This window comes from Poromitra crassiceps (assembly GCF_964638095.1).
Source record: "Poromitra crassiceps genome assembly, chromosome: 9".
NCBI classification, from domain to species: domain Eukaryota; kingdom Metazoa; phylum Chordata; class Actinopteri; order Beryciformes; family Melamphaidae; genus Poromitra; species Poromitra crassiceps.
In genome coordinates, this window is record NC_139630.1 from 46563869 (window position 1) to 46576368 (window position 12500).

The 12500-nt window shown below is 44.0% G+C and overlaps 1 protein-coding gene across 1 annotated transcript in view; it reads right to left on the reverse strand.

Moving 5' to 3' along the window:
* The window catches only part of fndc1 (fibronectin type III domain containing 1), a gene marked incomplete at its 5' end in the record, with an annotated part of 47338 nt that extends 39298 nt beyond the window's left edge, over positions 1–8040 (reverse strand). Inside the window, one exon of the mRNA XM_083643012.1 lies at positions 7968–8040. Coding sequence (XP_083499138.1) covers positions 7968–8040 — 73 coding nt within the window. The remainder of the gene's footprint in view (positions 1–7967) is intronic.
* Positions 8041–12500: the final 4460 nt, after the last annotated feature.

Consider the following 12500-nt stretch of genomic DNA (forward strand, 5'->3'; position numbering starts at 1 on the left):
TTATGTGTAAGGCGGCCCCGAAAAACACAAACTGATTTGATGAAGATATAAAATAAATGAGGATCAGGTTGGATGCTGGAGGCTGCAGGACAATGCGGATTCTTCACTCTCCCTCTTGGCTAGATTCACCCGTGTAACAAAACAAAGAAAATAGTAACCACGACTCTGTTTCGGATAACGACAGATACTCTGCTCTCGCTCCGGTTTGCACGCCAAGGCATCATGTTTTGTAGGGATGAATGCATCACTCTCCACAATAACGCCTTCAGTGACATATCATTGCTTATAAACCATTGAATTTAGCTTGTCTGAAAGGATAGCTGCTGAGAGGCACCAGAGGAGGATGCAGACATGGCCTCCGGTTGAGATGCTCGAATTGAGCTTACTCAGTTCATCATGCGCACAAACAATGGCTCTGTGCCGGAGTGTTTGCTCAGATGCTGAAACCTCAGCTGAATCACTGTGATAATTGCCAAGGAACATGCGTGAGAAGTCTGCGCCTGGTGGGAAAAAGTGTTCAATACTTGGGCAGCGATTACAATCCTCCTGTTGCCTCTTCTATTCAACATCTACATGCTTCCACTGGCTCAGATGATGGAAAACAACAAATTATGTTAGCGTAATTATGCAGACGACACACAAATTTACATCATCACCAGAGGACTATAATCAAGCGCTGAGTAAGTGCATTGAACGAATCAGGGATGTGCCAGAATGTTCTTCAATTAAACGAAGATAAAAGTGAAGTCATTGTTTTTGGAGCCAAGGAAGAACGATTTAAAAAGTCAGTGCACTGCTCAGCTTCAATTGGTATTGTTAAAAACCACAAACCAAGCCAGAAGTCTTGGTGCAGTCATGGACTCAGACCTGAATTTCAAAAGACACGTTAAGACAATTACTAGGTCAGCCTACTATATATATATATATCATATCAATATATATAAATATATATATATATCAGAATTTATCAAGGATTAAAGGACTTAGCAGTATTTGGAAAAACATGTCCATTCATTTATCTTCACTAGACTCGACTACTAAGGTCTCCCAAAAAAAAAAGAACGAAAAAAGAATCGATCTGCAGCTGATTCAGAACGCTGCTGCTCGAGTCCTCACTAAGAACGTGGATCACATCACTCCAGTTCTGAGGTCTTAACACTGGCTTCCTGTCTGTCAAAGAATTCATTTCAAAATACTACTTTGGCTTTATAAAACATTTCTGAGTGACCTTCTGCTACGTGATAAAGCATCCAGACATGTCAGCTCAGCTAGGACGGTTCTGCTTTCTGTCCCCAGAGTCAAAACTAAACATGGAGAAGCAGCGTTCAGTTTTGTATGCACCACATACTGGATCTGGAACAAACGCCCAGAAAACTGCAAGTCTGCAACTCGCAGTTCTTTTCAATCAAAGCTGAATACTTTTCTGTTTACTGCTGCCTTTTATTAAATCAAATAATGATGTCTTTCTGACACTGCACTGTAACTTTTATTCTTATTTTATACCTGCCTTATTCTATTGTAGCTCATTTTAGTTTTCTATTCTTTCAATGCATTTTGCTTGTAGGAATTTTATCTTTTTCACTTTGTCTCAATGTTTTACGTAAAGCACTTTGAATTGCCTTGTTGCTGAAATGTGCCCATAACAGGCTTGATCAAGTGCATTTAAAATTCAAATCCAGAATTCTGATCAAGAGTGACTGGTTCCTTGGAAAGGATAAACCGGCAGGTATCTTAACCAAAGAACTTAAGTTCGTTCAAAATGGTCATTCAAACATATAATTCGCAGCATTGTGGGGCTGTCAGTCCATCTCATAAACGGTGACTCCTTACGACTGTCTGTGCTCGCCAAAGGTTTACAGCAGTAGTTTGGGTTTAGCATGGCCACAAAAAGGCTTTATCACTGTGAATTCTTGTTGCCTGCAGGTGTGAACCCAGCTGGATCTGCGCTTACACTTCTCACATTCACAAAGCGTTTGCCACTCCAGCCTCTCGCGCTACACTTTATAGACAGCCACAGCTCTTCAGGGGCCCACAATGTTTTCCCTGCTTAACGTGGACTTTTAGTACGTGCTGAAAGCTGTGCTCATCGCTGTTTCTGCTCAGTGCAGATAGCAGCCGTCTGGCCCCCGAGATACAGGTCTGCATCACACGGAGATTGAGCAAACGAGTGTGACTGTGGATATGAAAGCGTGTGTGTGTGTGAGCGTTTTCCAATCATCGTAATTTTTTCTTCATTATTTCGTCATTAGCGGCGTCTTGCAGCGGAGTCCGTTTCATCAGCTGTTCGAGACAGACTGCACTGACACGGGTCTGGAGCCGCTTCAATCGCTTCCGCCCTGTTTCCAATAAGGCCGTGTATTACGTAGGAAGGGGTCTGCTCCTCGATCCAGACATCAATCTATAATTTGGCCTCTTTGGAAATTCATGATCCAAGGGCAAAGCAGAGATTTCTGATTACATCAAGACTCTTTCAAGCAAAGCACATGCATGGTCGCCATCCAAGAATAAACAGTTTGGGAAGCAGTTAAGCAACTGAGTGGCTGTAACATCATAATCTTATGGAGATTGGCTTGGGTTCAGGGCGTTACTATGGGAACCTGGGGCAATAATAGTACATTTTCTATGCCGTGGATGACATTTATTTTGCACTGTAGGTTCCCCCCCTGCCCTTAGATATTGACTCTTTGAGATTGTATGAGTTGCATGCATACTGAAAGAATGTGATAGATGATAGGAGTGATAGATAGATAGACAGACAGACAGAGGGATGGACGGACGGACAGACAGACAGACAGACAGACAGAGGAAAGGATTGACTATTTGAAGAATGGGGGAGGGCCTGAGGGGTCATGTCAGTGTCTTTATTGGAGGTGTGTGTGTGTGTGTGTGTGTGTGTGTGTGTGTGTGTGTGTGTGTGTGTGTGTGTGTGTGTGTAAGCGAGACAGGATATGCAGCAGACATGCGTGGACACACAGACAGTGGGACGGACACACGTGTATGTGCATGTGTGATTGGACACGAGAAGAACATGCAGGTAAGGCCGGTGTCAAAGGCCTCTTGTAAAAACTGTTCTTAGATCATCCCGGTGTTCATGCACCTGCACTATGGCCCCGCTTTTACAAGAGCACCTCCTCACCTCGCCACAAAAACCACAGACACTGACCTCCAATTCACCCCTAATGAGTTTGCCATTAACCCCCAATAACTGTCTCTTCACAGACTCGCATCAGTAACCCAGGGCGCCGCGCTGGACACCAAGTGTGCAGCTACGTGTGGGTGTGTGTAAGTCTGGTGATACAGCGCTGAGTTAGGACTGACTGTCCACATGGTGACCAGATTGTATTTCTGCACGTCTATATGTGTTAAGAGCAAGCCCCAACCTTCGGGTTCTGAAAAATGAGACTAACGCGGAAGTTCCTTGAGTGGCCACCTGAGGCTGGCTCCAAAAGGGAGTCATTCCCCATTCAGCCCCATGTTAAAATGCCCGACTTTACAGCTGAAATAAACATGTTTACAGCCTGGTACAAAAAGAAAAAGAAAAAAAAAGGTTTGGTCTCTAGGAGGCTATAGCTAATTTCAGCATTCATGACTGTACCCAGCGAGCATTTTTCGGTTGAAAAGACGTTTAAAAAACGTTTAGGGTCAACGTTGAAAAAACGTGCAAGGAAGGTTTGAAAGTGAAAGTTTTTTCACCCACTATTTGCAGACGTTTATTGAACGTTCAGATTTAGACCATATTTCACCAGGATCTTAAATTAAAAATTCAGCGGGACACGCTGACACGGGATTCAAACCCCGCTGAAACACATGACTCTGCCTTAGCCAATCATAATCGTTTATCTCGTTATGTTAACCCTCCTCACAGTCACTTGACAACACTAGTGTAGGCTACGGGTAGTTTACTCAATCATTTCATAGTAACGCACCGCATTTAGCGTTCAGTAACGATAACGGCGTTGTAACGACGGAAACAGTAATTAGTTAGATTACCCCGTTACTGAAAAAATAACGGCGTTACCTAACGCCGTTCTTTTAAACGGCGTTATTCCAAACACTGCTCCTGACTCATAAGTGTCGCCACACTCTAATAACAGAACACAACGCAGGGGAAAAACACACCGGTTATAAAGGCATTTTTCTCATTGCAAGGCAGCAGGCAGATCAATCCATGAGCAATGAAATCTCTTCATTTCTGCTAGAATTTTCTTCCTGTTTCTACTCTTCTTCTCACAACATGTGATGTAAAATACGTATTGCATGGAGAGGAGTCACACAAAAGGGGAAAAAATCACTTCAAATCTGAATGGTCAGACTGCTCAGAGATGTGAGTGGTCAGACTGCTCAGAGATGTGAATGGTCAGACTGCTCAGAGATGTGAGTGGTCAGACTGCTCAGAGATCTGAGTGGTCAGACTGCTCAGAGATGTGAGTGGTCAGACTGCTCAGAGATCTGAGTGGTCAGACTGCTCAGAGATGTGAGTGGTCAGACTGCTCAGAGATCTGAGTGGTCAGACTGCTCAGAGATCTGAGTGGTCAGACTGCTCAGAGATCTGAGTGGTCAGACTGCTCAGAGATTTCAAACCACCTGTGACTTCAATTTGATCAGAGAAGATCAGACTATGTGTTTTTCTGCTGTTGAAAACTTGACTAAACGTGACTATTGAAAGACAAAGATTGGATTTGAGCTGCTTGTCTGAACATAGATGCGTCTGGTTGGGGGTCCCTCCCGTTGTCATATCTGCAGGGGCCCCATAGTTCCTAGTAGCACCCCTGCCACTAACGCAGCAAGAAGTCCCTAACTCTTTTCACCTCCGACATTCAATAAACTCTCTCCTGTATTCAACTGGTCCATAAAGGCAACGCGCCAGACTGAGGCCATGACCACGGCTGGTTGTAGCCCTATGACTGTCACACACTCGCATCAATCACCAGAGAGCCAGACCACTCTGTTGTTTTATTAGTAGCCTTGTTTAACTAGGCAAGTTGACTATGAATGCAGTCTCATTTAAAGCAACAACCTGGGGTGAGTACTGGCACTATGCATTAACATGCATGCATATATGACATATGGCATGGGAGCTGGTCAGTACAGTTACAGCATATAACCACAGATCTCTGAGCGGCCCCATTGAGTTGAGGATTACTGCATCTGAGGTTTAGGTGCCTTGCCCAAGGGCATGTCCCTGTGTGAGAGGAGAGACTGTGTCGCAGTGAATCAGTCTCTTCCATTGCCTATATTTTCCCAGCTGCTCGATGGAGATTTGAGCCAGTCACAAGCACACTTCTCTACCATTAATCTTTCCCCTATTGATCATAAGATGATGGAAACTGGCGTCTGCAGAGTGGGTAAAGGTGATGCTATTTCTTCCCTCAGCGTGCTCCTGACATCTCTACTGTGCTGTGACAGGTGTGCTCACGGCCCAGGTGCTACTTGTTTAAACAAAATGGAAGGGCGCCTAGAGATGACATCATGACACGACGTGCCAGTGCTGGCAGATTTGACAGACAGCCGTGTTGCAGGGAGGGGGGGTCGGGGTGGAGGGTGATATGTGTGTGTGTGTGTGGGGGGGGGGGGGGGGATGGGGCGACTGGGTCAGTCGATGTCAGGTGATCAAACAATCCTAGCAGTATTGTGGAAAATATTAGTCATATAGCCTACTGCTCCCTCCTCTATCTCTCTCTCTCTCTCTCTCTCTCTCTCTCATATTTTCCCAATACAAAGCGTTCACGTTATGAAATTCCTGATTCCTATAAAGCTCGCTGTGAGATGTGTCACGGGGAGCTCCTGCAGAATTCCAGCATGTTAAGTGGAGCAGACAAATTAAATTCCACTGGCCTGCAAGGACATGATTCCGTCTTTCCCCTCGCGCTCTGTCCCAATTACCCTCTCTCTCCACTCTCCCTTTCCAGCAGTTGATGGACTGTGGACGCATGGAAGAAGTTGACATTATTCCTTATCCAAATAGAGTATGTTTCTGCTCTCTCCATTTCTCCTGCACCACCACGTGCAACGTGTCCAGATCCTCCCATGACTTTAAAAACCATCGTGCATGATTTTGATTTATTTTATTTTTTGTTTTTTTTTAGACTGACAAGCCGATGACATATGAGTGGAGAGAAAGTAAATTAGTAGCAGTAGTAGGCTAGACTGTGGGTTTACCGGGCAGCTCCCAGTCCCAGGTGTGAATGCACATAACTTAGAGTTAGAGTGAAGCAAGGTGTTGCAGAAAGGTTGCTCAGCAAAAACGTCCCAGCAGATGGAAGGTGGAACGGAAAACACGGAGCACCAGAGGAGACCGAGGACCACAACAAACAGCAGCAGTCAGAAAATACAATGACCTCATACTCTAAGTACTTCCAGTTGAGAAGAAGCGATATAGAAATGTAACAGATGAACTGACAAACTAAGAGAGGACTAAGAGTAAGAGTGCAGAGGGGCCCATGGCAACGTGGCGTTTAAACTTGGCCAGAAAGGTTAGCGTACTGCCTCTCCAAATCCCGCAAAACTTTACGGCACTTTGGACATTTTTACTGTCTGGGGCTTCTTTGCACGAAAATTGATTTCACAAACAGGGCTCGAGGAACTTCTAAAACATGTGCGCTGTGGTTTGCGCCGTCTCTGTTAAAAATGCTCCGTCCATTTGATATATCACCGCGCTGACAGGAGTGACTCCTGAAAACATCCTGTCTCAAAGCCTGCAGGCTGTCAGTCAGGCTCACTATAAACAGATGATGTGATGTGGTCACAATTTCTCATGAATGTTATGATTCTTATTTCTTCTTGCCATTATATCAGGCAATTATTACACCCATCAGGTGGTTGATGGTTGAGATGCCATAACAAACAGCTAAACAACACAGTCCAGAGGAAGTGTGAGACACATGGGACAAAGCACTCCCCCCTCTCCTCTCCAGGCACTGGCTCTTCAACTTCGGCCAGATGAGGTCACCATTCTGGCACCAGAGCATTCAAACAGAGCACTTTTAATCACATCTGTCATGATGGAGCCTAATATTTGTCATCTTCTTCTAATTGTTCAACAAAGTGACTTGCAGGATGTGCCTACTGTATGAGGTAAGGCCATATTCCATGACCGCTGCTAAGAGACCTGCATCATATTTTCCCTCCATAAAGTAACAAGGATGAAAATATATAATGTCACGGTCCAAATTTGCTTTAATTGCTCACTTAAACTGGCACTTTCAACATCTGTAAATGATCAGAGTGTGCATTCTATATTAAATAATTGAATGCACTCTCAAGTCGCAATAGCTACAATCCTTCTACCGGTATTTCGTTTTCCTGCAAAGCAATGGGCTATGTGCAGCCACTGGCGATTTGGAAAATGTGTGTGTGTGTGTGTGTGTGTGTGTGTGTGTGTGTGTGTGTTTGTGTGTGTGTGTGTGTGTGTGTGTGTGTGTGTGTGTGTGTGTGTGTGTGTGTGTGTGTGTGTGTGTGTGTGTGTGTGTGTGTGTGTGTGTGTGTGTGTGTGTGTGTGTGGGAGAGAGAGAGAGAGAGAGAGACATTTGGAAAACACACACACACACACACACACACACACACACACACACACACAAAATGCAATGACACGTTAGGAAATGAGATGCGGTGGCAAGATGCAATTAGAGTAACCCTAGGTGCACCCTAGGTCCCTAAAAGGTGCATTGAGGTGCATGAGCTATAGGCTATCTACAAAAATACATTAAATTAATTCGCCTAAAATTAATATTCAAAACTAATTGCGGCAGTATTGAGTAATCGAAATCACAAATTGATGCAAGTATTTCATGAAACATTTTTAACAAGTTGAAAGAAGCAGAGGAGAGGAGGAGAAGGCAGCTGCCTGTGTGTGTGAATATGACCTGGCTGCGTGCTCCATCAAACTTGGCAAACTGTTGCCCCAGATGAACCACACATTAGCGCCAGTCGTGCACCTGCTCACAAATGAATCAGATAGTGGATCTTACCTGTCCATCCACGCCCCGATGCGCAAAAGGTGACGAATAGCGCCAAGAGCGTCCTGGTTGTGGCTAATGCCATAGTGAGTGTGGTGCGCTACTGCTGCGGAGCGGCGCATGCAGCAGGCGGATGGAGGGCAGGGACACGCCACCCCTCCCCCTCCCACACGTCTGCCTCTTCTGATGGGACTCACTCCACATTCATTTTGGGCTGGAGGTGGAGGATAAGAAGTTACGAAAAGTAGGATATAATACATGTTATGGTATTGGCTCAATATTGCATCCATAAATCTAGTTTTAAGACTCTTCAAAGTTGCTTTTATTTTTCTCTCAAATTGACACTGCTGCTCGGGGTGTTTTCCATAATGGCAGCTGATTGTGGATCAATTAAACAAAAATGGGGAAAAAATGTCTCCCTCTTCAGGGGGATAGCGGCACTGATCCCAAAGGTGCAGCCTCATAACAGGTGGAATGGAAAGCCCTACAGCTGACCACGATCAACAGAATTGTACTTTTGTGTGATATAGGAGGATGTACAGATCCTGTACAAATCAATGAGAAAGAGCAAGACACGTCTTCAGAGTTTTGCTTTTTGTAGGCTTACCCAGAAGTCCTGCACTTCCTGGTTCTTTATACAAAAGTCAGATTTTTGTATGGGGATTTTGGTTAAATGCTTGAAATAAGCTTATTTAACCTATATACCTACATTATATAACCTTATAACCACAATTAAATTTAATCTCATTTATAAAGATGAGTGTGTAGCCTAGTTGTGTAGTAAAACATACAGTAGTTATTGCATGCAACTTTCTAGCAGACTATGTGTAGGCTAGAATGCTATAGGCTACTTGTCTTTAATGATTTTTGATGAAAAGCCCTATTTTATATTGATTATGCACTGATGTCTGTTTTTGTATTCTGGATTAGACCAAAGACAATTTTACATCTTGTGTATCTATTCTATTATAATCTTCCAATTACATTGAAAGATTGATAAAAAGTGTGTGTGTGTGGGGGGGGGGGGGTGGGGTTGTCGTTATGGTCGTCTGGTTGTTCTAGGGCAGGGGTTTTCAAAGTCTGAGATTGTGGGCCTTCCCCCAGACAAAGCTTGGAAAAAGGCACCCCCCTTGCTCAATTCCTGGAGGTCTAGTGGATCATGATTATGTTATTTGATCCCATAGACACTGAAAGATTGAGCCAACATAGCCTGATATTGCTTTTTGACATACACCAAATATTTTTTTTTTAAAAACTCTGTCTGAAGGCATTTATTGGTTTCTGACTTTGGGAAGGTGAGAAAAACAGTAGAATTCCCCATAAATACTGTATCTCTGAACTATCTTTAACCAAATCACACACATTTAGGCTATTATGCGATCTCCTTTTGATAACTAATGTAATAACAAATTAATTTCCATTCACTGACACTGAGCCTCCCCTGAAACTGCTTGGAGCCCCCCCTGAGGCCCGCCTCCCACTTTGAAAACCTCTGTTCTAGGATATTGACTTTGGAGTAAAAGTGTGAGGTTCCCTAATATGTAAATTCACCAGTAAAATAAAGTAGCCTACTGTATAGCTCAATTCAGTGGCTGCTACATAACGTGGAGGAGTTAATTCTAATCACAGATTAAGAGGTGTATGATAATACAGTATTATAATACTGAACTGAAGTCAGATTCCCGGTAAATCTTTCCACTGTGAAATTAAGGATGAGGATTTTCCACCTCCAGATGCCTTTGCAGCACTTTGTTCACGTGTGAGGTTTTCAGGTTCCCCAGTGATCCTCTGGGGTTTACTATAAAACCTCTGGACCTTTTTCTCTGTGATAAAACAGCAAAACCTCCAACAAGGCCCACAGCCAACTGACAGTCTAACCATTACGGAATCCCCTTCTCTCTCCCGGAGTGTTTCCGCAGCCCCGGAGAGACGAACAATCCCTCTGTGATACCTGTGAACATGGCACGTGGCACGTGACAGAGTGACACCCATTCGTAGCCTAACCACAACACACACACACATCCAAGCCTGTGTGAGCCAAGGAGGAGTGCCAAGTGATAACAGACTGGTTTATACTTATGTACTTGTGTCTCTCTTAAATCCAGGCCAACATCTCCCTCTGTTGGTGAAAGCCTTTACTTGCACTGGAGGAGGAAGACTCACTCGGCCATCATCAACCATCAACCTTAACATTTTTTTTACTTGCCTAACCCTAACCATACCAACATCCTTAAAACAAACATATAAATCCAATGAAACATGTTTGAAGAGTTGTATGATGATAACTCTGTTCTGCGTCATCACTTTCTGGCCGAAAGCCTTCCCAGCTACATTAACTTCTCCGATGTGTAGCTCACTCCCAGCTCCATGTAACAACAGGCCAGACTTCCTACTCCATTGACCCGCCTCCTCGGTCCCCTCAACCAACTACAGGAGGACTCAACACGCAAACACAGGTGATTGGCACACAACAGCTGAGACATTCACGACCTGTCAATAGTATTCCCATGATGTCACAAGCATTGTCCTACCAATATGGCGCTACAATACACACAGCTCATTGGCTGTTTGTGTCACTTGATTGAAATTACCTGTTACTTGATTACAATCACCTGTTATTTTCCTACCAAAATTGCCGTATGGTGATGTAACAGAATACTAACATCTGACATAACTGGCCCTAACTGAGAGGCAATTTACACCTGGCACTTACATTCATTTTCTGTGATCAGATTGCAATCAGATAGTGCTTGACCACTTGAAAGTGCAGGTGTAAACGCCCCAAGACCCATTGAGGACGGATTGCGATCTGATCGGCCGAACCACCTCCGGAGGTGGTCAGGGACGCATTGTGACCACATTGAACACAAGTGTAAATGCAATGCATCCTCTCAAAACACATACAGCAACAGTCACCGTTGTTTTTCTGCCACTCTACTCTGTGCAGCTTGCCTGAACAGATCGCAATCGGATCTCAATGTGGACACTGGAGACACATTAATTACCAGGTGTAAATGCAATCAGGTTAATGTGGTCAAGCACTATCTGATTGCAATCTGATCACAGAAAACCCATGTTAGTGCCAGGTGTAAATGGCCTCCGACAGTCAACAACACAGTAGCAGAAACAAACAACAATAAATAACATTTGAACAGGGTAAGTCTGAACAGGGTTTCTATAGTATCATTATGTCTGTCTTCAGGTTCAGGGTCAGTTTTTAATGGGATATTTGAGCTGGGAAGGCTTAAGCTCTGAAAGTGCATTGGTTATAATATTTAGGGCTATTTGTGCTCTAGTAGTTACAAAATGAATATCTTCCCTTGGCAGCAAAATAGAATCGCCACAAAATCAATACATGCGTCAGCCATCATCTGCCGCCCCCCAGGGGCCAATAGTGTAATGGAATCTGTTGATTTCGTTTGATGGTCTCTCTCTGCCCTGAGAAACCTTGACTTCATAAACTCTCTCTCTCTCTCTCTCTCTCTCTCTCTCACACACACACACACACACACACACACACAACACACACACAACTTCAGATGCTGCATGAGTCAGCACAAAATCTATCACATTCTAAAGTATGAAAATGTCACAGAGGCAGATAGTTGCTTTTACTTTCTTTATAAACTCACACATGCACACATACGCATGCGCATGCACACACACACACACACACACACACACACACACACACACACACACACACACACACACACACACACACACTGATACAAGGGAATGGGTAAAAACCAAACTTTACTTTTTGCCATATATTCCATAATATTCAATACTGTAATCAACACCATTATTGAGAACACAACCTGTCCTCCAGTCCTCTGGCATCCTCTGTAGCCAGCCATGTTTATTGCACCCCATTTAAACCTGTTTTTTAAATGTGAGCTGTATCTGGATAAGTTATCTGGATAAGGAAAAACACATGTTAATGCAAAGTGTAAACACACCATGATCAGGATGTGATCAGATTGAGATCTGCCCGACCCCATCTGGAGGTAGTCTGGCTCACATTGTGTCCAGATCTCTTTCACCCCATTTACACCTGGTTTCTAAATGTGATCTGTATCTGGATAAGTCATCTGGATGTTATTTGGATAAGGAAAAACACATGTTAATGCAAAGTGTTAAGTTACAGTAACACACCATTATCAGGATGTGATCAGATCTGCCTGATGCACTGACCCCATCTGGAGGTAGTCTTAAATGCGACCTATACAGGTCGCATTTAAAAACCTGTGTAAATGTAGCCCCCCCATGCCCACCTCTGGTCGCCGATTGGCTACTATTTTCACCCAGCTGGGCATTGTATGCACTACTGGAAAACCCTGCACATGCCTGGAGAAAAATTGGTGAGTGCGCTCCAAAACATTGTGCTGGTACACGCCAATATATTGTTGAATGAGTTGTAGCCTAAATAACTTAATTGGAGTATAATCATAAGGAGATTATGAGACAAAGGGCCCCTGGGCACAGAGACCTGCAAAGCCCCCCCCCTTCCCCCATAGAGTTAAGCTGCAAAGGATGTGCTTG